The following is a 24,958-nucleotide window of genomic DNA, read 5'->3' as shown; positions in this document are numbered from 1 at the left end:
GCGCGCAGATGGATGGTCGGAATTCTTCGGCCAGGGATACTACACCCTGCTCCTTTAGGGCATGGGAGGCAACGGCAAACGGCCGAAAGAAAGCTTCCAAATCTGAAACATGTAGCCTCTAGAACAAGATCGGCAAGTCCCAGGGTTGGACCAGCTGCAAGCCCACGATGCAAGTTGAGGAGAGACCCTGGGACAGACAAGACGGTTGCCTGCACAAAGGACCACACCATCAAATCCTTTTAATGTGCAGTCCCAATGAGCCAGCCAATGCCTCGCAAATTACTATAAGCAGCCCGCACCGAGTGTGGTGTGCTGATCAAATTTACATGGGAGGACACGAGAAAAGGCGCATGTCCCAACCTGGGAGCCGAACTTGAGGGCTGACGGGCGACACGTGTTTTGTCTCTTGCAAATAAGCAAGCCTAGTCATTGGCAAAGAGCCTTCCGAAGATCAACAGCCATATTGATATGGGTATTTGTGGAAACAAAGCCGGAGGGCTGATATGAAGCGTAGAGTCCGTCGTTGGACGCAACCCCGAAAGATAACTAGGCAATAATCAGGGGCGGCCCGGGTGTCTACATTGAGTACAGTCGAAGTTAAGCGTCAGTTTAAGAGTCGGCGTGTAGGCCTGGTTCCGGACTTTAAGACTAGGCTAGGTGGTTATTGGATAAAAGACCAAAAATAAAAGACAATATCTATCAAATTCTCAGCATAACCTGTTTTCGCCTTGTTTATGATTTTCAGCTGCTCGCCTAGACCTTGTAGCTGCAGCTCGTTTACACATAACCCTTCGGTCATGTAGCCATCATCGCCTTGCCCAAAAATTCCTTGGTCGGTTTGATTACCTGGGTCGCAGGGTTCTCCTTTTTCTCTCTTTTTTTTTGTCTTCTACTTGTTTCCTTGCCACGCGACGCGGAAGCATTGCTTCACAAAGACGGAAACCTACCTCCCGGCAGCTTCCCTTGACTTACGTGCATATGAAAGTAAAAAAAAGGTGACTATTTTTCTCTTTGGACTAGATCTTCCTAGCGCAGTGGCGGTCCGGGACGCGAGGACTGATAATGAGGTGATTTTCGTTTTATCAACGGCATGAGAGTACTGCCACAAGCCTCGGTATGCTGCTTTTTTTCCCCACATACCCACCAAGAATGATAAAGATGCTATTGCAAGCGTTGTAAATCTGTCTCCTACTGTCAACTTTGGAACTTGCATGTGGCTACGGTCGGGAGGGGGGGCTATGGCCTCTTTAGGAAGTCCTGCCCGACAGGACACTGCTAGTTGCATCTCGATATCTGGCGCATCTGTATCAACACAAAGCTTAAAACCACTACTCACGTGGCAAACGTGAGCTCTAAAAACTGTCCAGAGCTTCATCTTGAAACTAACAAAAAAAGCCGCCCGGAGAGCAGACCTCCACGGGAGCTAGGGCGGGTTTAGTCTGTGGTTTACGTGCTGAAGGGGGGGAGGAAACGGACGCCGCCATGCGTGACAAGAAAAGCGCCCCTCTCGAATGTTTTGACAGCACCACTAGGGGGTGAGGGGGAGCTCGAGCCCATCTACCCTTAGCTCATATAACCTTCCGGTTTATTTTCTCTTTTTTTCCACCCCTTTGCTGTAGTGGAGCTCTTTCAATCCCAACATCACTTCTTTACACGCATGCGCACGCGCGCGTGCCTCACATTAGAAAAACAAAATTACCCCATCTCGAGCCTTCCTTGGCGTCAAAGACGATAAGGCCGAAAGCTAAAGGGAAGCAGACGATCGGGAATGGCGAAGGGCTTCCAGAACCTATCCTAATCAGCCGACTGCTGCCGTAGCCTCACCGGTCAAGTGCATTCGGAGAATATCTGGTTGGTTCCCCGACTCGTCAAGAAGCGAGGTCAGGGGCACGGCTATGGGCCACTGCATGCCGGCCTCCTTTATTTTTTCTACAAGAGAGATTTTTATTTTTATTTCTGTTTTCATGAGCATTGATCTCCTCTGATTTAAAAAAAATGCTTTACAGTCAGCATCAGATACCTTGACTCAACGGCCTGCTGGCGGGGCTGCGGAAAGAAAAGCTTTTAAATCATGAAGCGGGCTTCTCCGCCAAGAAGGCAAACATTTCATGGATTGTTCCACCCTCCGGGGTGGGAGAGGTTGGCTGCATGACAGGAGTTGGCTTGAACAGGTACGTGAGGTTACCAACAGTCTAGGCTTGTCTTTAGTGGCAGTGAGGATCCCGTTCAAAAAGAGCTTAGGTAAAACGAAGTTTTATACGGCATGGGCAGCCACCGAAAAGCGACCAGGCAGACTTATTGTGACATCAAGGTTCGGCCTCAGACTTTCTCAAATCGAAGGAATAGTTTAATGACTTATACTGATTCCATGATCACTGCAGCTACCCGTCCAGCCCCCTCTTGGTCCCGGCTGCCGCCAATCAATAAGTGAGATCCTCGACAAGTGGCGTAATCTGGGGTCCTAGTGGACTCCCCCTAATGTCATATCCTGCGGCCTCACCCGGTTGCCTACGTCCGAGTTGCCCTGGGGAGTCCGTCGACGAGCAAGAGGTACCGTGTAGACTCTTGTCTCTCGTCAAGGGAAAATACTGCAGTACCTCTTTTTTTCGGCCTTACCCGGGGTCTTTGTTGCTCTCCACCTTTGCTTTGATCTTTGCTTTGATCTCTCAACCTCTACCTATACTTGGTATAGCTTGGCTCAGGTAGACTTTGTAGTTTTTCTATTTCATTGCCGCTTCGTTTAGTCCTTCACACCCAACCATCACCAAAAAAAAGAAATGTCACTATACACCCCCAGCCAATTAGCAGTTGGGAGGTATCTCGGTTGGTGCTTTGCGGGTAGTGCAACACCCGTCACATCCTTCCCCCTTGCTGTTTGCGTCAGTCATTGGAAGATGCGTTTGTACTACTCGACCCGTCCTGCTCTTTTTTTTTCTCTTTTTGTCCTCAATTCTTTTTTCTTTTTTTGCCAGGGTAGCTTTCCCCGGCAGATAGGGGGAGGAGCTGGCCAGCGTCGCGCTGTGTGCGACGACAATCGCCAGGCCCTGAATGACTCTGAACTTCGGCTGTCAAAGTAGCGAGCGCTTAAAATCTGCACTCGCCTCAGCATGACAACGGAAGAAGCTTTTTTTTCGAGGCATAAGGAGACGTTGAGACATGCTCAATAGGGATTTTGCCTGCGCGCGCACGCCCAATGATAGCTACTAAGCAGTAGCCTCTGCCTTTAGCGCTCGGCAATTACTAGCAATTGACCATGTCTGGGATTTGATGAAAAAGCGCCATGTACCTCAACTCCATGTTGGCAAACGTACTGGAATTTTCTACAGCTTGGCCCCTCCTCTTTTGTCAGTTGACGCAAACGGGCTGATCGGGCCACCAAGATGCTCAATTTTCAGCAGTGACTTCCAAGCACGGGAGTTACTTGGCTACCTGCTTGTCTACGTAGTATCCAGATCGAGACTGAGATGGGCGTGGGCGCTTGGGCCAGAGGTCTCTTGATGTACAGTACTCGCCGTCTTCTCTAAACCCAACCCCCAACTCAACGGCGAGCGTTGTTGGCTTGCACACCGTCTTTCCTCGCCAAACTCTGTCCTGGTCAGTGCTGGATGATGCAGGCATTTGAATGATGTATGAGATATGTGATTTATTTCGGGAGGGGCGTACGAAAATTCTGGTTGTGAAGAAATTAAAGAGAGCTTCGCGCGTGCATCGTCAAACTCTCCTTTCAAGTGAACTTCCATTGGTAGTCCATCAACAACGCGTCGAGTCAACACCTACAACCACGAACATATCCCATCTTGCCGCTGAATTCCTTCTTTTCTTGGATTTGTTCTTCTGCCATGAAACGTACTCCTATAATCTGAGCCCATGCTGTCTTGGACTCCCCACAGGATCCAAGTGATTCTCTGTTATTAAAGAGTCTCTCTTCGCTCCTTCCTTTTCCGCGACCCACCGACCGTAATCCCTCTCCCAGACAAAGAAATAAATAAATGAAAGAAAAAAATACGCAACGACGCTAGTCACCAAGCGGCCATCGTCCCGCAACTTCCATCAAGTCCGCCAGCCATCTTGGGCGCTTCAGGTCGACCCTCTCTTCCATCATTGCCACATCCTCGCTCCAAGAAAAAAAAGGCTGGGTGCTTGTTTTTCTCGGCTGCTGGAAAGCTCTTGGCCGCCAAATTTGTGCAACCAAGCCAGCTCTCCACTACTGGAGGTGAGGCGGATTGAGCCTCTACCACTACAAGAGCAAGAAACGAATACTGATCTGCTACTGACCCGCCACACCTCGAAGCTAAGCGGAAATCAGTTCAGTTCCCTCACCGTGAGTGGTTGTACGCCTCTTCCCCGTCTCTTACCCTTAGGTACTTCAATACGCCCACTCCCTCTCGGTCTTTTACTTGCTGTCTCTTTGCCCCATCTTGGTCCAGCCAACATTTTGACTCCTTGGACATACGCCCTGGCCCGATCTGGAACTTGCAAAGTCCCAATATCTACTCTGTCTCTTCTCTGTCCTCCGCCATCCCCCTTAATCCAGGAAGGCCATCGCGCCAAAAAGGGGTTCCCTTTGTGTTTTTTTCCCCTCTTGGAGATCATAAAAAGTATCCAACCCCCCTCCATCCTGGCCTGTTCTACTACAGTCTTGCACCACTCTCTTCCCATGTGACCATACCATTCTGGGTCGAAAGCAAAGGGAAGATCTCGCCTCGCACAAACGACCTCAGATCCGGAGCAATCCTTTAACTTCGTATCCGCTTTCCGAACGCGATAGTATCAGGGTCCGAAGCAAAGCGAAAGACATTGTTCTTCGCTATCAACAACCTCAACCCCCCATATTCAAAGTCGCCCGCCCACCTACAAAGAGAACTCAACAATCCGCTCCAAGGCTGGATCCGTGTTTTTAGCGGAAACCCCGCGACTACAGTGGCTTTGAGGACTGCAAGTCCCTGAAACTGGGAACCAAGAAGCTTCCCAGAGCAGTCATCGTCTCTTTACGAAGGCTCGGCGATTCAAGCTTGGGAGAAGTCTTAATAGTCTATTGCCGAGGTCTGCAAGGCGGTTGATATCTTCAACACGGCTAGGCGCGAACAACGCAAGAAAACTCGAGTTGTAAGTCAATTTCAACTGCTCCATGATCAATGGAGCCCCGGATGATATGTCGAGGTCGGTAAAGGGGATGAGTCCCAGAGCTGCACAAGTTCCCTCGGGCAATCATCAACAATGCCACTACCCTCTTCCATGTCTCTCAGCTGCGGGTGGAGTATTACTTGCATGGCCACCTTCTAAGCCCCGGACAGGCTGGAGGTGTAAGCTAGTTGCAACTGCCGGTCTTGCAGTGCTATACAACGTCAACCCAACCCACTAGACGCAGGGTCTTCCATCTACGCGGACTGTGATGCTTGTGGATGATATCTCTTGCTATGATTTCATGCACGAAAACTATCGAATTAATGCTGACTGTTGTCCTATAGATAGAAGCGCACGTTTTGCAACACAGCCTGGTTAGTGACTTGCACGTCTCCCGAGCCCCTTCTCTCGATGACGCAACAATGTTACCGCATATTTCAGAATGGGGCTATAAAATCAAATGATTCCAGATGGCTGCCCAGCCAGTTGCTGAGCCGGTGACGCAGCACTTGGCTGATAGCACGTTAAGAGCCCATTCGCGAATATTGAGCCGGCAAACTATCATACAAATTTTGATTACCAGGATGCTTATAACACTGGCAGGTTAAGCCCTTGACTGACCTCTGGTTGTGTGGTCAGACTAAAGTTTAGGAACAGTTTGTTGGTATTGTGATCGCTGAGCAGCTTTGCTCACGCAGCGTCGCAATATTGTTCAAGATGACGGTGCGTTTGACTCTCTCTCTCTCTCTCTCTCTCTCTCTCTCTCTCTCTCTCTCTCTCTCTCTCTCTCTCTCTCTCTCTCTCTCTCTCTCTCTCTCTCTCTCTCTCTCTCTCTCTCTCTCTCTCTCTCTCTCTCTACCATTCTTGCTCTCTCCTTGTTCTCTGCGATTCTTCGGTGGGGTCTCTAAGGAACGCCGCTGGAGAACTTGGAGAACTGGCCCTATCCTGTCTCGGTCTCTGCCACAGGACAGCTGCAAGGGCTTGCCGCGCCTCTTGGCCTCCATGGGTGTGCGGAAAGATCCACGCACCCTCAGCCCGCGGGCTCCACATATAGCCTATCCATAAACCCCTGCAACGTCATCCCTGAGGGGATCCAATCAAGCCAATCTGCAAGGTAGCTAACACGCCAGCCATCAGCCCCACAAGAGCCAGAGCCATATTGACGCTCTGCTGTGCCGGCCTCCCACTGCAGTCAGCACAAGCGACTCTATGAATCCCGCCCAACTCAAGGTACCTGGTTATTCCTTCCTGGTCGATGATGCCTTCTTTGACTTGTTTCTGTTTGCTTCTCTTTCTTTTTTACCGAGAATCCATGTCTTTTGATTTTCTTCCCTTTCTTTTTATCCGTGCCATTTGGGATGCACGCCCGTCTCTAAGACGCTCGCAACCACGCCACCGCCGTCCGGGTTGCCTGTCACTCGAATACCAAAGCAAAGCATACAACCAAATGATGGCTCTCAGTGCTTGAATTTTTGAGCAGCTCATTACTGCCGGACTTTCGCCTCTATCGGGACCTTTGCCGATGCGGCCTTACAGGTACGGCATTCATCTCGGCTTGACCTGTTTCGCATTGGGGTGACTTGGGCTCCATGGTCTGCTTCGCATCTTGATACCTAGAGCGAGCCCTACCGTTCGAGGCGAATGAGTTATCGTGGTCAGACCAAAACATGCCTCGCAGTGCAGCATTCGCCAGAGCAGAGAGGAGCGGGTGTGGCAGAAACGGTGCCCAGGCCAGGCCTAGGGATTGATTTAGGTGTGTTCATTTTCCAACAGTCAGTCAAGCCACACGCACCATACACAACCTGGCATCTGTCATCCAATCACTTCGTTCCCTCTTTCACCGGTCATCGCAGTTGACCGGTCGCCTGGACACTCACTTTACATCCACCCATTTATCCCATGTCCATTGTGGCAACGTTGTGTGCATTTCCCCGTCACTTTTGAAGCAGCCCACTCTTCCTCCTACCGGATCAGTTCATCGATGCTGCGGGACTGTTGCCTTTCAATGTGCAGCAGAGCTTTGTGGCTCCTCTGTTTCTGTTCGTCTGACGCAATGATGGCGTCCTTGGGCATCGGAGAAGATGATGCAAGGCCCAATGCTACGCCTTCCAGGGGAACATTTACAAGAACAATGATTCCTTTCGAGGCTTTCTTTCCGGAAGGAGCTTGTGTTTGAGCTGTTCCTGATGGGCAGCCTATGGGTGGTGTGCATGCGACGAGTGTGGTTGCACAGCACCGGTTCCCAGCCGTGTCCTCGCCGCCGGCAATGTACTTGAGGTACTTCCCTGGATTACCAGAGGTACCTAGGGGTTACATCCTAAATACAAGCACCCTACCAAGCAGGGCTGTCGAGGATTATTTTGTCCTGACAGTGTTCAGCATTTCTGAACTCCCTAGGCAGAAAGTACCTCCTATCCCCTGCCCACCCCCTACCAAATTTGCAGACACCCGCCAAACATGAGTGCATGGACGTGGTTGACAGGCCGACCGGGCTGTCTAAAGCCCGACAAGGTCCAGAAAATCTCCCATCGTGGTCTGCTTCATTCCCATAGTCCCTTACAGCCGAGCCTGACATGGCTGATTCATCACGTTGCTGCACATCGAGTTTTGGCCGTGTCTTCTTGGGTCACTATTGTTGATCGGCACACTAATGAGTAACTCTTGTTTTTGTAGGTTGCCAATCTCTCCGCCCTCTCGCAGTTGATGCGCCACCACAGCTTTGCTTACCTGCCTACCAAATCTCACGATGCTGCTATGAGGGCAAAAAAAAAACTTCCAAGGAGGGGCTTTCTTGCCTTTTTGTCTGCAGGGCGTGCTGCGTCTTCTTGCCATTTCACATCCTCAAATGATCCACCGTGCTTCATTCTTTACTGCATCTTCTCTAGCGTCCATTCAAGTACAAGTCGGCATACACATCGGGAAGCATCTTCGCCATATATCTCTTGCTCTTGTTTGTAGTCTAATCGCAACTACTTTTACAGCAGGACTTCGAGCCGACGTCTCCGCTTGGCCCGCCCTTTGAATGCTTTACATTGCCTGGCTCTGATCTACGGTGAGTCTGAGAAACACTCTTTCAATACTGTTGATTTCAGCGCGCACCCTTGAAGAGCACAAAACTTCACAGCAATCATTCCAGTCAGGCGGCCCACTGCATCAGACGGGGGCGTTGAGGTACTTGGGATCAGAGCCACTCCTCCAAGCTCCATACATACGACACCCAGTCCCCTGTCCCGCGAGCCCAAAGTAAAAGCCCAAAGTAACTACTTTCAATCTCTATACAATCCCCATGCCAAGACTTTGCTTGCTAGCACTGAAGAGCATAGCGGCATCTTCAAATTTCTCTCGTGTTCCCAAAGACCAGCCTTTGACACCCCGACCTAAGGATGATAATCAGTCCTCGGAAAGAAACAAGCAAGCAAATCTGCAAAGCTGGCGCAACAACTCAAGGTAGTACCTATGTCACTTCGGGCTCTGCAAGCATTCCCGGCAGACGCAATTGTCGAGACCGGGCTCTGTGTCAGTGAACGAAGCCTCCCCTCTGTCTGCTTGTTGTGCGACATGGCATGCTGGCAGTGTTACAGCGTCGTCACACCCTCAATCCCCAGCCCATTGTGTCGCAAAGGCAACGCAGTTGGGCTGCGTCAGTGTCGCCGGGAAGAAAACAATGACAGGCGCCAAATTTCCAGGAGTGCGCAAGCCTATTGGTCAGCATCGCTAATTAAACTGCACCAGATATCCCCAAGACCCAGCAAGTACAATCGAAGGTCAGCCACAGGTGCCTCCAGTTTTAACCTTGTACCCTGGTCCAACTTCCTCCATCTTCAACTCTTCTACGGCCTATCCAACAGACCCGTCCGGACCTCAGATTTATACTGGAGCCTCCCACTCTCTGCCGTCGAACCCGGCGGTTTTGAGACGATTTGCATCGAGGTATGAGCACACATGTTCCAACGGTCATGTCTCAAAAGATACTGGCTTGGCTTGGTTTGGCTTTGGAAAAGGAGAACCTTTGCCGACAAACCATGGCGAAAGAATTTGTTTTTTCTCTTGTCAGACAATATGCAGTGACTAAAAAATAACAGTTACGACAGCGCCAACCCCCCTATTGGCATGGCACATGCGCATGCCTCTCGATCCACAGCATTGCCTATCCCAAGCTCGCGAGAGCTCCGAGAAATCTACTCTCCTACGACCCCGACCTACGCCAGGAGGCCGCACGAGCCGCGGTCGGCAGGAAACTACAACGGGAATCTGGTCCGACGAAACCACATTTCATCGCCAACAACGACCAACTCTCAAATATTCTCCCCAAGCAGGATGGAGCAAAGCTACGTCAACAAGAACCTCTCGGTCCCCGAGCTTGACCCGCTCGTGACGTTTGGGAGCCTTTGCTACATGGATGGGACCCCCAAAGGAACGCCGATCAAGTTTGACATTATAGGCGTTATTGATAAGGGCTTCTTCCTTGCCGACGGTGAATGGACTTGTTACAGACGCAACTACTTCTCCTGTAACTGTGCCTACACAATGAGCCCCCGTCCGCCGCAGCATGCATGGGCTACCACCGTTCCTATTCAACTCACTCAGGAGAGTACGGGGCGGACTTTTACTGTTTGTGGCTTTGCAATGAGTATCTCGGCCGTCGTGGCCGAAAGCGAAAGTCAGCCGATCGAGCTTGTGCAACATACGCCGAAAAGAGACAAGGGCCCGACCTCGGCGCCGGACAAGATTCGCCTGGCACCTAAGCCAACCCAAACACACCACCACCATCACCACCACCCTCAGCTTGGATTGTTTCACCCAGTGGCTGGAGATGTCTCGAGGGGTCATTACGACTCGAGCGGATACGGTCAGCAGCAGCATGCCCCTCCCACAGCGGTTGAACACACGTTTGAGCGGATTCAGTTCAAACAAGCCACTGCGAATAACGGCAAAAGGCGTGCTCAGCAGCAGTATTATCACCTTATAATTGAGCTCTGGGCCGACGTCGGTGGCAATCAGAACGAGCAATGGGTTAAGGTTGCCCAAAAGAAGTCAGCCAAGATGATTGTACGTGGGCGGTCGCCGGGTCACTACCAGTCCGAAAGGAGAGGCAGCAACACCAGTGGTGGAAACGCAGGTGCTGGGCTCGGATATGGGAGTGGCGGCATCATGGGCACTTCTGATTTCACCTCTGGCGGGGCCGGAATTCTCTCATCCAACTTCAGCGGCCACGCGACGTACGACACGCGAGGCGGCAGTCAGTATTCACACAATCGACACGGGTCTCAGGACGCAGGCGTGGAATCTGTCATCTCAGAAGACTCCAAGCCTGTCCACGACTCCAAGGACTATCAGTACTATCCGGCTTCCATCTACGAACACGGTCCTCATGTGGAAATGTTTCAACACCCTAATCGGGACCAACAGCATGCCAGCAATAGCAGCGACGCCCACGGGTCTGATCACATTTCCAGGTCGGTGAAGCATGAATACGACGGCAGCTTGCCGAGCATTTACTATCCTGGGACTTCTTGGAACAGCAGCTCCGGACAATGTGGGCGCTACGACAGCAAGCACACATCGAACGGCTTCTACCCTGTGTCTGCCTCATCTGGTCTCAACATTACATGATCAACCATATGTCTCTCTTTGAGGCAATTGCAGCGTCTCCAAGCGTGAAGACGCTCGGCACCTGCACAACCGACTCGTGGAGTTTCTTTTTCCTGCAAAATCATCTGGCAACCTTGATTCGAATTCTCGGCTCCTGGCCGATACCCAAAGCGTTGTGTGCTTGTGGGAATGAAATATCCAAGACTGTTCGATCTTTTTGACGTTTCGTTACTTTTATGTCTTTTCCCAGTTCTATTTTTCCCTTGTCTAGATTTGCCAACGATTTCTGGCTGTGCAGATCTGATGAAATGATGGAAACGATCTCCTTGGCATGCTGTTCTCAATTTTACTTTCCTTTTTTCCTTTCTCTTCTTTGTCTGTTTAAGGTTATTTATGGGCTGGGTTCAAAAAGGAGGAATGCCAAACAAAACAAAACAAAACAAAACGTTTGTCTCCACGGGCAACACCTAGAAGGCGCTGGTGTTGGGAAAGAGCTGGCAAAACGGAACAGAATCTTGACGCTTTTGGGATAGGGAACGGGATATTTAAGGAAATGTGGCATTTGCAAGGAATACCCAGGAGCATCTGGCTTTTGTTCATTTCTTTTTTCTTTTTTTTTAGCCTTGTTTTTTTTTTCTCTATTTGGCCTTCATTCAGCTGCAGTCGTCCCTTTTGATGAATTCTGCGCTCACAGGAATCCCTCCTCAAGAACACTCTACTCGCCTGCGAGCTCCTTATCGCTGTCACGGTTATTCTGCATATACTTCTCGCAAGGCGTCCAGCCAGTTCTGTGACCCACATGGATTTCCGATAGTCTTGAGGTCGTGGGCATTCCGATTGTCGGACTGACGGCAGCCACCTGGGTTTATCCAGGATAATATCTTAGCCTTAGATAGTTGAAACACGATAGTATTATTGCCAAGCAAAGGGATAACGAGCGTCACATCATGGTATATTGAGTAGATGCACGACATGCATCCAGCTCATCCTCCCTTGGAATGCTTCCAGACCATATCATGTCACGTCTTGACTGCGTTCGTCAGGACCGGAGTTATTTCTCCTAGAAAAAAAAGGCTACTTTTTGTTGTTGTGACTGTCTACACAAACGCTCTCACCGAGACCTAGAAGCTAGGGATTTCTGCAATAACTAGCAAAGCACACCGGTCTCGCTAGAAAGACAGGTGAGAGCTTGCGGTGACCGGCTACGGGCTAATACTTTGCCCCGGCTCGCACAAGACATGCTATGCTTTTGTGGGGAGGGTAGCCGTTAAGTGTGTGCGTTGTTGGGGTTCATCCTCCCTCTGTCTAACATGTGTAACAGCCACAACGATGCGTTATTTCGGTTCCCGATGCCACGGGTACCTGACCGGTTTTAGATAGGAGAACTTTAACGACGAGCAACAGACAGATCTGTCACTTGTTATCCTTTTTTTCTTTTTCTTTTTTCTAATCCCAAACCCTTGGTTCTGTCCTGTTCCATCACTTACACCCCTTGCGCTTTGACATCCCTTGGTTTGGGCACACCACAGAAAGAAGAAAATAAAAGGTGGCGAGATGGACAGGCCGGCGCTTAGGGGTCGGCTCCCAGGAGGTACCATTTGGATGGAGGCACAGGTTTCCCTATTTTCGGGAAAAGGATGGATGGCGAACAAGAGCTATTTTGTACTACACCTACCCACCCAGATACACGCACACAAACACTAGGTAAGCGCCAATCTTAGTATGGGTTGAGCAGGGGGGAAAGGTAGGGGGAAGAAACAAAGAAACGGTTGAAGAAATTTTTGATCGGAACATGAGGGAGGGGATTCCAGAGAAAAGGCAAGGGAGGTGGGGCAAGGGGGGGGGGGGCGGAAAACGGGTGTGTACTTTTTTCTTCTTTGATTCTCTTTGAGGCTGATTGCTGGTGCAGTGAAACCGGCGCAGAAGCAGGCATTGGGGAACCCATAGGTAAACACAGATCCGTCCGCCCTGTGACTAGAGATAGCCGTGGAAGCGAGTAAAAGAGTGCAAAAACGAATTGAAAAAACCGTATCAATATAGAATAGAATGTAGTTAGTGGCCTTCTCTTGCCAGCACAGTAGAACCGGTGGGTAAACAGCCTTCTTTTTTGGTTCGTTTTGTTCCTTCTCTTCGTTTATTTTGAGATCAGTGGCCGGTCCCGAGCACCGTTGGCTTGGCCACATGGCATATGTTGGAGTTCCGGTCTAGGCCCACCCCCACTTTCCTCGAGCCACCGTTTGGGTCTTGGCTCTGGAAAAGGAAAAAGAAATCGAAAATGGCTTGCGAGATAAAGAGGGGGTCATGCGCCGCCGGCCTCTATTTTCGTTCCGTTGCAGATCTAAAAAGCAAAACGCGAGTTGCATCCACCCATGGCCATGGCAATTGGTTGTTTCTTTACTTGGGAAATGGTTACCTACCTACTCCGTAGGCTCCCAAGGCTCCCTGAGTTCCTAGGTAGGCAGAGCAGCGGGGGTCAGTATTGTAACAAGTAGACGAGAGATCTATCGACTATGCCAGCGGAATAAGCTGCAGATTGCGGCGATTTCTTCTTGGCTTTTGCTGTTACCTGTCGACAACTCCATATTCGTTAACCTCTCTCTGGTCCGCTTTTCTCTCTCTCGCTCTTGCTTCTATGTCGGATCTTCGGCACACACACTGACAACAAACTACGGCAGTTGAGGAATTGATTGGCAGGGCCAGTAAAGCGGTTGACCGGGTTCAAGGAAATTTTTTCCAGTTGCGGCAGGGTGTAATGTCAGCAGCAATACGACCCAATGCCGCACATGACTACCTCGAGGGATTTTGGAAAACGCCCAGAATGTACGTATAATAACTGTCTGGACTAATAATAATGGAGATGCTGCTCACCGGTCTGGCAAGACCCGGCCTGTAAGCTCGTCCGGGCTTAGAGTTGCAGCCACCAAGTATTATTTCCCGCTGTAGGTATACTGAGAGATCGACGGAATGAGGGCAGGCGTCCTGGAGCATATTCTCATGTGAGGGCGAAAGAAGTATGTCCACACCAAGAACTACTAAATAGGTATGGACGAAAAAAAGAGACTAGATCCAAAACAATCACTGAATCGACTGTGCCAGGAAGAAAATCCTGTTTGCCGACCATGGGCGACGACGAGGTTCAATTAAGGTTTCTAATCCGCTCGCACTAGTCGAAAATAAACAAGAAACCTGTGGGTCCCGCTCGTATTCCGATGAGGCGGTCGGTATGTATCGTATCGTGCGCACGACAGGACAGACTTCTCCAACAAGGAGCATCGATCGTACGCTGCTGCTGCTGATGCTGTTGGGGTTTCGCCTTGGAGTTTGCGCTGATGCTGGCCCTGTTGCCGATGCTGCTGCTGCTTCTTCACCAAAAGGGACTACAGCCCGGCAAAACCCACAAGAAGGGAGGGGCGCAGGCAAGGCAGGACAGAACGGTCCCTGTGGGCCTCCTGCATCAGCGGGGGATACCGGCACAGGCGACAAGTGAGACGGGGGGGTATAGGTACAAAGATAGACCCCGGCCTATACATTCAAATACTTTCAAGTCTCAACAGAGAGTACTTCGATCGCCAAGTGTCGACAGGCTGATTTTCAGAGCTTGTGCCAGCTGTGGGCGGGTCGCTTTCCTGCTGGTTACTGTGAAATGAGGGGTAGTATCGTCGGCCCAGAAGCATTGAATCCTTGCTAGTGCACCACACAGCAAAATAACATTCGTCATGTCCTATGACACCGCCTTACATTTTTGTTTATTGCTTCTCAGCCATATGCCGATCAAGTGACCAGACCAGTAGTTGTGGCCATCGTCATTATGTTATGATGACAGCGCGCCCGAGCAGTGGCGTCGCCCTAACTGTAGAAATTGGCTGCATACTTTACCGTATTTTCGTATGTACGCACCGTATACACGTATCGGTAGACCTTCCCCGGCAGCTTTCCATCACCTAGCTCGTATCCTACTGGTGACGAATGCCGTATCTGACCTGATACGCTGCTTCAAAGATGATCGACACTATTATGAGGATGCCAATATTACTATAGGTAGAACTGGCGTGGTCTTGACTTTTGTGACAGGCGCTGTATGACGCGGTTGATTCCGGGGTCTCGGGGGTTTGCATGGTTGCTTTTCGGACTACCGTAATTGAGAGCTCCTGCCTCCAAATAGGTCCCTTCAATGAATAAGTGACAAATGACATCGAATAAGCCACTGGAAGGACTACAGTAGATAGGTTATATGGTGGCTCATTTCGGATCCAGTTGGCCGCAAGCCTCGAAATACTTCGCCAGATAAGGCGGCGTATGCATGGTAAAATGCCTTCTACTGGCAAGAGAGAGCCACTCTCATCCAAGGGTGACCTCGTTTTAAGGAACAGCTCTAGGAATCGCGGCTCGAGCAGCCGCCATGCCTCCAAATGGCATCCGACATGGCGACAACCTGCGCCATTTCGCGCACATCGTGAACACGCACTACATCGGCACCACCTTGCACAGCAGCTGCTACGGCGGCGGCAGTGCCCCAAACTCGGTCGGCTGGCTTCTTAACACCTGTTATGGTGCCGACAAAGCGTTTGCGGCTGGGTCCAACTAGCCAAGGTAGTCCTTCCAGCCCCGGCCAGAGACGGAGCTCATCTAAACGCCGCAAAATCTCAAGGTTCTGCTCCGGCAGTTCCTTGGCAAATCCTAGGCCCGGGTCAAGGATGATGCGCCACCGTCTGATACCAGCAGCCTCGGCCTCGGCGACGCGATCAAGTAGTTCTCTGGCCACTGAGGGTATAAGACCACCCTCGTCCGTGCTGTTTACATTTGACTCCGGGTCTGGTGAGGATGAAGATGGACCGTCATAATTAGACAGCGAGCTCATAGTTGCAGGTGTTCCGCGCATGTGCATCAAACAAACCGTGACTCCCAATCGGGCCACTGTGGGAAGCATGTCGGCATCAAGGGCGCCAGCGGATACGTCGTTGATGATGTCTGCACCGGCAGACACTGCTGCCTCGGCAACAGCGGCACGGTAAGTGTCTGCGCTGATGAGAATCCGTCTTGGTCCACTGTCCAATCCATGGTCGCGAGATACTTCACGTATGGCTTTGACAGCTGGAATGACACGTGCTAGTTCTTCCTCCAGCGATACCTCAGGGGCTCCAGGAGCTGTCGACTGACCGCCGACGTCGATTATTGTGGCACCAGATTTAATCAAGTCCTCGACTGTGGACTTCAGCGATGATTGATCGATTGGGTTATGCTTTCCGCCGTCAGAGAAAGAGTCCGGAGTAACATTGAGTATAGCCATGACATGTGTCCTGCGGGTGGGCTTGACAGCCTGCAGTGGCGGGTTGGAAGGCGAGAGAGGCGTCAGGGTGGTCAGGGGTGGACTAGAGAGAGGTAGTTCGTTGAGGTAATCTTGTGCAAGTTTCCACGGCCGATCAGGATCCACAGCCTTGTCTGGGATGAGTCTATTGGGTGAGAAAGGTGAGAATATCAGAGAAGGTTCTTATATGTTTTGTGTTTACGAGGAGTTACTTTTCCGGCTTACTCGGTCAAGGGACGCAGGACAAACTCTCGCTCTGGGATACCTTTGTGAGGTATCTCAAGACGATCATGCTTGAGCTTGACGCCTTCGTAGAGCAGAATGTCCAAATCAATGTTCCGCGGGCCCTTGTCAATGACTTTTTGGCGTCCCATGGAGTTTTCGATATCCTGCAGCTGGTCAAGAAGAGCCAATGGCTCCAGGCTCGTTTCTACCGCGCAGACTCCATTGACAAAGCGTCCCTGTTCGAGGACATACATGGGCTCCGTTTCCCATAGGCTGCTGGTTCGCTTCACACATATACCACGCGCATCCATCTCATTGCACGCCTGTTCAATCATAGCTATGCGATCGCCCATGTTACTTCCAAGGGCAATGTAGGCGGTGCGCCGTTGCTTGTCGAGGCCAGACCCAGATTGCCGAGCATGCTCTTGCGTTTGAAGCTGAGGAAGCAGACCATGACGTTTGAAGGCCACGGGCTTTGCTTCTGCTAAATGCCGGGAGACGGACAAAGACCTTCTGCTGATGATGAGTTGACAGCTGCCAGTAGGGGGGAAACGTGCTACGTTTCTTGTCAGACAGGCTAGCTCGACACTACGGCATGCAGAGCAAGCAGCCCTTTGCGTCATCCGACGCGCCGCAGCCGAGGTCGATATGTTCATGGCGGTAAGGTAATGGTTGCTAAGACAGGATGCAACCTGTTTTCAGTGCTGCACAAGGGACAGATCCTCCAGGATAGGAAGATATACCATGGGCAAAGAACAAAGAAAATATGACTAGACAAAAAACAAAACAAAACACGACAAAGTAAGCTGGAGAAGAAAAAGAAGATGATTTTAGAGGTGAAATATGGCAAGCGCAGCAAATTCCCAGGCCTGCACCTACCCAATATGGTCAAAATTGAAGAATTAGATCCGCGAGATTGATCATCATGTTTTGCACCAATAGCGTCCCAGCTTCTGAAAAAGCCATGCACTAGCCACATTTACAGCTGTTCTCTTCCCGATGCGGGTTGGTGCGTTTGTGGCTGAAGTCTTGACGATAACTCCACTGAAGATGGAAGCCTCCTTTGCAACGCTGTCGCTTCGCACTGACGAACGGTGCGAGCCAATAATACCACTGCGCTGTACCCCAGGTTAACCGTCGCCCGGCACTAGAACCTGAGGCTCGGACTGATCGGGGAAAGGATTACGCCTTAGCCGCGGCATATTATAACACCGAAAGCTATTTACAGCATCATACACTGCCAGCAATAGCCGAACCTGACGAGAGAAAGTTGTAAGATCAGACCAGAATGATCAGACGAGATCGATGGACGCGTACAGAAGAATAGAAATTGGTCAAAAACGAAAATTGAAGAGAGAGAAAAAAAAGGCTTGAGGATTTTGTCTCATTTTGGTCACTGGTGTGTCGTCCTGGCAAAAAGGCAACGACTCTTTTTTCTATACAATGCGATTTTGCCTCGGCATATCCACCCCCGCGCCCCACTTGAACCCCGAACCCTCTAACAAACTCTTCGCAGCTAGTCCGACACAGGGAACCGAGAGCAGGCGCGTACCAGGACACCCCAGCAGAACAGGTCAGCATTAGCGCATTCCCTGTTCCAACGATCGACCTCGGCTGCCCGAGGCATGTGGCTAACCCGCGCACCGTTGTCCGGTTATCGTTGTCTGGAGTGCTACCTCATCTCCAAAGACGTTATTAGACTTTGCTCCCAATTCTCATGTGTTCTGTTCTGTTCTTGCTCCAACATTTATCTTCACACAACCCTCCACACCAGCCAACCAACTGAATACTCACAAGCCTCATACCCCTTGGACATAGTGACTGAGCCTTCTTGTATCTGGCATAATCATCGTATACATCCCTACACAAACCATCACAATGGCTTCACCACGTAAGTATTCCAGGCTGACGAGAGACAAACCGGTGATTTGTCAACTTGCTGACTCTTGGCCCTTTGAGGGGACATTCCCCACGCAACAGAGAAGATCCGAACCCCTATCACCGATCTGTTCAAGATCCAGCACCCCGTCATGCTCGCCGGCATGAACGTGGCCGCAGGACCCAAGCTGGCAGCTGCCGTCACAAACGCAGGAGGCCTGGGTGTTATCGGAGGCGTCGGCTACACACCAGAGATGCTTAAGGACCAAATCGCCGAGCTGAAGCACCATCTCACAGACAAGAACGCCCCCTTTGGTGTTGACTTGTTGCTGCCGCAGGTTGGTGGCAACGCGCGCAAGACCAAGTAAGCCTTTTTAAACTTCCGCTAATCTACAAACAGTCAAACGAGGGGCACTCCTCGGCTTTCGAACAATATCAGCTAACATGTTTCTACTTCTCTTTACCATAGCTACGATTACACCAAGGGCAAGCTCGATGAGCTGGTTGACATCATCATTGCCGAGGGCGCCAAGCTTTTCGTCTCTGCCGTCGGTGTGCCGCCCAAGCACGTCGTTGACCGCCTGCACAAGCACGGAATCCTCTACATGAACATGATCGGCCACCCCAAGCACGTTGCCAAGTGCCTCTCTCTCGGCGTGGACATCATCTGCGCCCAGGGCGGTGAGGGCGGTGGCCACACCGGCAACATTCCCACCACCATCCTCATCCCCTCGGTCGTCAAGGCCTGCCAGGGCCACAAGTCGCCTCTGACCGGCGGTCCCGTCCAGGTCGTTGCCGCCGGCGGTATTTTCAACGGCCAGACCGTTGCTGCCGCTCTCATGCTCGGCGCCAGCGCCGTCTGGGTTGGCACACGCTTCATCCTCACCCACGAGGCTGGCGCACCCGAGTCACACAAGGAGGCTGTCCGCACCGCCGGCTACGACGATACCATCAAGACCGTCATCTTCACGGGCCGTCCCCTGCGCGTGAAGAAGAACCCCTACATCCTTAACTGGGAGAATGACCGCCAGGACGAGATCAAGGAGCTGACCGCCAAGGGAATCCTCCCCTACGAGTCCGACCTTGACAAGATCATGGGCGGCGAGGAGGGCCCCAACTTTGACATTGCCAGCGGCGAGGCCAAGGGCAAGGATGACAAGAAGCCCAACGTCGAGACCGAGGAGGATGTTGACATTGATGACCTCATGGACCAGTTCAGGCCGTTCCTGATGGGCAAGTGCGCCGCCGTCGTCAACGAGCTCAAGAGCGCCAAGGAGGTTGTCGACGAGCTCGTCAATGATGGTGCCGCATGCTTGGGACAGGGTGGCCAGATGGTCAAGGCCTCGGCCAAGTTGTAAACAAACCAAAAAAGCTGTTATTATTTTCTCATGACATGTGTTATTCTTTAATGTCCAATGCCATTTTTACTATGTATATACCACCCAAAGTCTTTGGTTCAGCTTTCCGGTTGGTGGGTATCTGTCTGGCTTGTAACTGTCTATAGCTCTAGGTGATCATGAGATTCATTGATACACACACATCGGACTGGCAATGATTATATGCTTTCACAATGATCAAGTAGATAATAGTGATGGCGTCGTGGTCATGTGCTACATTCAGACATTTCTACTTGAAGATTACCTGGATGCACCATAATCAAGTTTCAGTTTCCTTGTTCGACTCGTTCTCCAGCGCTACCACGGCTTGCACCACCCCGTATGGTTCACGACTAACAGCTAGGCTACGACCTATTTGACGCGGGAATAAAGAAAACAGCCGTTTCATATGTACTAAAATGAAAAAAGAGCTCTGTATTAAGTGTCTGAAATTTTGATGTTGCCCAGTCGTCTTACCGCTCTACCCCTTTGCTAAAGTGAATCGCAGCCGCCCTACCGCCAAACACTGTTTTAGTAAAAACTGTGCTCGATGGCATCCGCCAGCACCATTGAAATGCGACGAAACCGTTCGGGTTGTCACAATCTAAAACCCGATATCAAATCAGTTTGACTGAATTTGTAACGTTAACAAACGAGGCATCTAGCTGCCGAGATAGCTGCGAATAGCACCCTGCAGCTTCGTTGCGCCGTCTCCAAGTACTGCAGTGAGGTTCTCGAGATCGTCACCTCTCGTAAGGCCAAACTTTCGAATGAAGTCCTTAGCAGCGGTCTCCAAGTCTCCATATTCCTCGACCTCTTCCTCCTCGGGCCGGCCGAAGTAGGCGTTGGACGAGATGGCCGAGGCACCCTCAAAGCCTTGCAGCCTTGTCTTAGCCTCGGCTTGGGCGTTGGGGTCGTAGGAGCCCTTGCCAAAGAATTCGTCCGAGGATATGGCCTTCTGCGCACCGAATTTGCTTCGCGCATACTTCTCCTCGTCGGCTAAATTTAAGAGAAACTGTCAGTCTTCCAGTCTTTGCCATCCAATGGGACGATCATGTAACCTACCTTCCGGAGTCGCCTTGATAGGGCCAACCGATCCGAAGCCACCGCCCTTCTTTGGCTGGGCTGCCGCGGCGGGCTTGTTACCACCAACTTGACCGAATCCTAGCCTGCCCATGCCCATGCCGAGCCTCTCCATCTCAGATGCGGACTTCTCCCGGCTGTGGCCCGAAGCGCCGTATCCACCACGTGCTGGGCTGACGGGTGTAGGCGCCAGGATTCCAGCGCCACTCGACTCGGCCTTAACACCGCCGACCTTCTTAGCAGCAGTGGTATCTATGTCATCTGGGTCGTAGCCTAGCTTCTCAATCCTTTCGGCCTCCTCCTTGGCCTTTTTCTCGGCTTCATCAAAGTCAATAACTTCGGCGTTGACCTTTTTCACCCCCAACTTGGTAGTCTTCTTTGCTCCGAGCACATTCGCCTTCTTGGGGCCTGCGCCCGTCGTTTTCTTGAGAGCAGACGAGTGCGTGATACGGCTGGCGGCAGGCTTGACGGCGGAGTCGGCAGATTTGGCGAGCGGCGAGGGAGTACGGGCGATGTCCTTGCCGTTGGCGCCACCGGCAGTGAGGAAGGGGGATGGCGTCCTTCCGACTACTGGGGGAGTCGCAGTTCGTGAGACCGGGGGCGTGGGCTTCTTGATCGCAGGCTTGTCCCATGAGGAGAAGAAATCGTCATCCGGCTCCCCAGCTGGAGTGTTTGTGCCGTCTCCTGCATCGGTGCCGTCAGTGATGACAACTTCCTCGGGGTATCTAGATTGTACATGGTACGTTAGCGCTCGACAAGCAAGACATATAGTAGGGTGGGGCCGCTTACTCCTTGGCGTCCCGCGCCGCTCTCTTCTTCAGCTCCTCCTTGTACTTGGTCGCAACGGCCGAGTGATACTTGGTCTTGGGGTCCTTGCTGTTCAAGGCGGCAGATCCTCCGTTCTGCTGGAAAAATTTGGTGGCTGATTCATTGCCACCCACTTTCATGACGCGCAATTGGTCCCATTGCCATTCTTTCCATCCACAATGCCGCCATGTCAGTCACTGAATGCCCCCTTGGTCTGAAACCTCCAAGTCTCAGCTCTGACAGGCGCGCGTCAGAAACGACAGTACTCACGATCGAGGTTGGTGGAGCGCACAAAGGAAATGTGCACTCCGAGATTGCGATGGTTCGAGGAGCAGTCGAGACAAAGATAGATTCCGAACGGGACGGACGTCCACGTCGGGTTCTTCTGTCCGCAGTCAAAGCATATCTGCAAACAAGGAGCAAAGTGTCAGTAGGCGGCAAGTCTTTCGCGCAACATAAGCTACCTCGAAAACCAGTCTGTAAAACAACAAAAACGTTGCGTTGCATGGGCAGGCGGTAGTGGAGATATGTATGTGTTGATCGATCTGGGAATCTGTAGAGGGGGAAGAGAATAGTGGCGGGGCTCACTTTGTTTGCCTGTTTGGTCTTGAGCTTCTCAAAAATCTTCTGTGATTGCTGCTTGCTTGCGAGCGCAGCCATGATGTCGGGTTTCGTCGGTGTTGTTCGATATCTGGCTTATGTTGTCAAAGTAATAAGTGCGTGCAGGTTCACAACGGTCGGGTCCCAAGACGAATGGAGTCCAAATGGGTGAAGTTGTCGAGGCGGCCACATTTTCAGTAAGGATTGTATTATGTAATGAATTGGATGGCGGGTCATGTCAGGGGTTGCCAGCTTTCTGTCAGTTCTGGCTAAGCCTCAACCGTACTAGCCTGATCTTGGAACCCCACGCAGACAGTCCCAAGCTTGCGCAAGAGTTCGGATTTGGGTGGGCTTTTCCTGCGCCGTCAAGCATCAATCGCATAAGCTTTTTACAGCCGCGTTTCTGGAGCTCAGATGCCTGCTTTTGCGACGAGCAAAACCCCAACGATCACATAGTTGATCGCGTGACTGTCAGAAGGCTGTTGCGTAACGAACGAACCGCCCGAGTTTCATTACGCTTAAACGAGCAACAGAGATGGGTATTCAGGCCCACGCCAATCCATCAATATGAAGCTTCAAACGGCCGCCGCTGCCAACATCATCATTCCCCGAGCTCTCGCATCCCAGCAAATCAGGCCATTGATCGCATCGAGGAGATGTTACGCAACGAACACCAGCGCCAACGATAGCAATGCAACTCAGCGAAGGAGAGCTGTGACCCCGTTCAACGATGATGGCCGTGTGCCCTGGACTGAGCTCTCCGGTGGGGAGAAGACGTCGCGTGCTGTGCAGCAGACTTTCAACTTTGGAATGGTGCTTGTAGGAATGGCTCTGACGGTACGTACAACCCTGGAGCCGTGTAAATTGAGATACAGAGGGAATAGACATGTCAAACAACGAGCCAGCGTATGATCCCCCAGCTGACATTAGGTGTGCTATATCATCCAGGGAGGGATTGGTTACCTACTCTACTCAGAGGTCTTCTCGCCCGACTCTAAAGTGGCATATTACAACCGAGCTGTCGATCGCATTCGCAAAGATCCACGATGTCTGGAGCTCCTGGGAGAGTCCAAAAGTATAACTGCTTTCGGGGAGGAGACAAGCAACAAGTGGAGGAGGGCCAGGCCGATCGCGTGAGTCCTTTTGTCAAACATACACCAAAACTCGAAATCTGGGGATATGGTTTCTGATCATCGCCTAAAAAATACAGGTCTACATTGCGGAAAGATTCGCAGGGAAATGAACACATGATGATACATTTCAATTTGGAAGGTTCCAAGGGCCGGGGCATGGCGAACATGCACCTTATCAAGCGTGTTGGCGCCGAGGACTTTGAGTACCGATACTTCTATCTTGATGTGGTCGGCCATCAAAGAATTTATCTCGAGAATTCCGAGGCCACGGGCCGCGATGGTTCCGGGAAGAAAACCATTTTTGGGATCAGGTTCTCGTAAGGCATGCATGGCTGCTCCTTGGTAGCCCTGCAGCATCACTTTTCGGATACCTTCGGGGCCATGACAAAAGAAGTTAGGAAGCTATTGGGCAAGCTGCCTTGTATCCAAAGATTGCAAGCTGCTTGCTGCAATTTTATGAGCTCATGTATCGACTTTCAGAAGAACATGGTGTCTTGACCATCCGCTCACCCAGCATAGTCATCGACAGCTGGACTGGGATAGCCACGTGGGAAGGCATGTACAGATATCACGAATGTTGAAGTGTAATGGAGGAAGAGTCTTAAAATGACAATACTATGAAGCTAAAGCATTTTCGCACCTTTCACGCAGACTGATTGGCATGTCGCCTCCACCATATGGCGTGATAGGAGTATGTCCGGACATATCGAAATGAGGTTGAACGACTATTCTAGTGCTCACCTGCCGCCTCCGCGAGGAAAGTGGCATTGCAAATCAAGGTCTGGAGCTGAGCATACACGAGACGCCTATCGCATATACATCTTGGTTTGCCGTTAGATCTTACAGACACTACAGTTGCACACGAGGTTGCTCGTATGATCGCCCGGCCCCGATCAGCTCCGGACACGTACATTACGGTTCCTGATCCAGCGCACGAGGCTCTTCCAATATCACTGCGGCCTCTCACTTACATTCATATCATCCGTCCTGAAGATGTGGCCGATCCCAGCAGCGCCAGGAGGGGACAGATACCACTACCGCTGTCAGAAGCGCCGCAAGCTATCTAGACCATCTCGGAGTGGCCAACTAATAAGTCGTGTTTATCTGCTCAAGCCATCATCCCTCGGCTCGAATGAGAATGATAAGGGAGCTCGTGGTCTGATGGCGCCATGCACCAGAGCCGTGAGGTATGCGAAAGCTTTCAGGCTGAGAACGGCCGAGAACAAAGAGTCACCTCATGAAGGGTTTGCTCTGCAAAGAACATTCGATGCCCCGGGTAGCACATGCACACAAAAGGGGAGTTTTGAGACAATCTATTGAATACGTTGTCCGAGAGCATCCCTTGAATTTGTCACGTCTGCCTCGTTCGACTCTTCCACCCAAACTCGTCTTGGCTACCCTGCATGAAAAGCCTGAGCGGCACTCATGTCTTGCATCCAGTCGCCGCCCAGCTCGCCCAGGCAGAGCCGGATCGACGATGACGGAGCAAAATCAAAAGCAAAAGCATTCATGCTTTCGATCCCGGTTTAGATGCCGGCGATTTGCGGGGTCGACGCCCTATTGCCGCGAGATGGGCTGTTCGGATCTGGGGGGTAGCCTACCCTACAGGGCAGGACGACCTTTCTTCGTCAGGGGATGGCGCCAGTTCATACCCGCAATCATACCATTCTCTTTTTTCTTGTATACAGTTTGTCACACCGAGTAGGCATGGAAGGCTGCACTGCACCGGTGTTCTGCATGCGCATGTGCATAGTATTGGTCTGGCCCTCAATTTATCGACATATTGTTTCTATTGGCTGCAAACTCCTCGTTCCAAATTTCACCCCGTACAAGAC

The 24,958-nt window shown here is 51.3% G+C and overlaps 8 protein-coding genes across 8 annotated transcripts; 4 read left to right on the top strand and 4 right to left on the bottom strand.

Annotated features, from left to right (window-relative positions):
• Positions 1 to 6,523: 6,523 nt before the first annotated feature.
• Positions 6,524 to 7,016, bottom strand: MGG_15708 (uncharacterized protein; the record flags this gene model as incomplete). Its single annotated transcript, XM_003714388.1, has 2 exons — positions 6,524 to 6,861; positions 7,002 to 7,016. The coding sequence occupies 2 exons, from the start codon at positions 7,014 to 7,016 to the stop codon at positions 6,670 to 6,672; spliced, it is 207 nt and encodes a 68-aa protein (XP_003714436.1). The 3' UTR covers positions 6,524 to 6,669.
• A 70-nt stretch (positions 7,017 to 7,086) lies between these two features.
• MGG_15707 (uncharacterized protein) lies at positions 7,087 to 7,699 on the bottom strand (the record flags this gene model as incomplete). Its single annotated transcript, XM_003714387.1, has 2 exons — positions 7,087 to 7,427; positions 7,495 to 7,699. The coding sequence occupies 2 exons, from the start codon at positions 7,697 to 7,699 to the stop codon at positions 7,087 to 7,089; spliced, it is 546 nt and encodes a 181-aa protein (XP_003714435.1).
• A 1,089-nt stretch (positions 7,700 to 8,788) lies between these two features.
• On the top strand, positions 8,789 to 10,737 carry MGG_01475 (uncharacterized protein; the record flags this gene model as incomplete). The annotated part of the gene is made up of 3 exons (XM_003714386.1): positions 8,789 to 8,828; positions 8,973 to 9,054; positions 9,207 to 10,737. The coding sequence occupies 3 exons, from the start codon at positions 8,789 to 8,791 to the stop codon at positions 10,735 to 10,737; spliced, it is 1,653 nt and encodes a 550-aa protein (XP_003714434.1).
• Positions 10,738 to 13,085: 2,348 nt separating this feature from the next.
• On the top strand, positions 13,086 to 14,277 carry MGG_15706 (uncharacterized protein; the record flags this gene model as incomplete). The annotated part of the gene is made up of 3 exons (XM_003714385.1): positions 13,086 to 13,188; positions 13,574 to 13,605; positions 13,970 to 14,277. The coding sequence occupies 3 exons, from the start codon at positions 13,086 to 13,088 to the stop codon at positions 14,201 to 14,203; spliced, it is 369 nt and encodes a 122-aa protein (XP_003714433.1). The 3' UTR covers positions 14,204 to 14,277.
• MGG_01474 (folic acid synthesis protein) lies at positions 13,606 to 17,150 on the bottom strand. Its single transcript, XM_003714384.1, has 2 exons — positions 16,247 to 17,150; positions 13,606 to 16,166 (listed from the first exon to the last, which is right to left on the bottom strand). Exons 1-2 carry the CDS (start codon positions 16,900 to 16,902, stop codon positions 15,089 to 15,091), a joined length of 1,734 nt encoding a protein of 577 aa, XP_003714432.1. The 5' UTR covers positions 16,903 to 17,150; the 3' UTR covers positions 13,606 to 15,088.
• A 277-nt stretch (positions 17,151 to 17,427) lies between these two features.
• Positions 17,428 to 19,695, top strand: MGG_01473 (oxidoreductase 2-nitropropane dioxygenase family protein). Its single transcript, XM_003714383.1, has 4 exons — positions 17,428 to 17,645; positions 17,763 to 18,137; positions 18,227 to 18,488; positions 18,594 to 19,695. The coding sequence occupies exons 2-4, from the start codon at positions 18,125 to 18,127 to the stop codon at positions 19,480 to 19,482; spliced, it is 1,164 nt and encodes a 387-aa protein (XP_003714431.1). The 5' UTR covers positions 17,428 to 17,645; positions 17,763 to 18,124; the 3' UTR covers positions 19,483 to 19,695.
• Positions 19,696 to 19,698: 3 nt separating this feature from the next.
• Positions 19,699 to 22,144, bottom strand: MGG_01472 (arf GTPase-activating protein). The gene is made up of 5 exons (XM_003714382.1): positions 21,979 to 22,144; positions 21,661 to 21,796; positions 21,373 to 21,556; positions 20,566 to 21,308; positions 19,699 to 20,499 (listed from the first exon to the last, which is right to left on the bottom strand). Exons 1-5 carry the CDS (start codon positions 22,048 to 22,050, stop codon positions 20,162 to 20,164), a joined length of 1,473 nt encoding a protein of 490 aa, XP_003714430.1. The 5' UTR covers positions 22,051 to 22,144; the 3' UTR covers positions 19,699 to 20,161.
• Positions 22,145 to 22,287: 143 nt separating this feature from the next.
• On the top strand, positions 22,288 to 23,775 carry MGG_01471 (import inner membrane translocase subunit tim-21). Its single transcript, XM_003714381.1, has 3 exons — positions 22,288 to 22,827; positions 22,939 to 23,123; positions 23,201 to 23,775. The coding sequence occupies exons 1-3, from the start codon at positions 22,558 to 22,560 to the stop codon at positions 23,442 to 23,444; spliced, it is 699 nt and encodes a 232-aa protein (XP_003714429.1). The 5' UTR covers positions 22,288 to 22,557; the 3' UTR covers positions 23,445 to 23,775.
• Positions 23,776 to 24,958: the final 1,183 nt, after the last annotated feature.

This window comes from Pyricularia oryzae, chromosome 2 (assembly GCF_000002495.2).
Source record: "Pyricularia oryzae 70-15 chromosome 2, whole genome shotgun sequence".
NCBI classification, from domain to species: domain Eukaryota; kingdom Fungi; phylum Ascomycota; class Sordariomycetes; order Magnaporthales; family Pyriculariaceae; genus Pyricularia; species Pyricularia oryzae.
The sequence above is the reverse complement of the archived record's forward strand: the minus strand, read 5'-3'. Positions and strand labels throughout refer to the sequence as shown.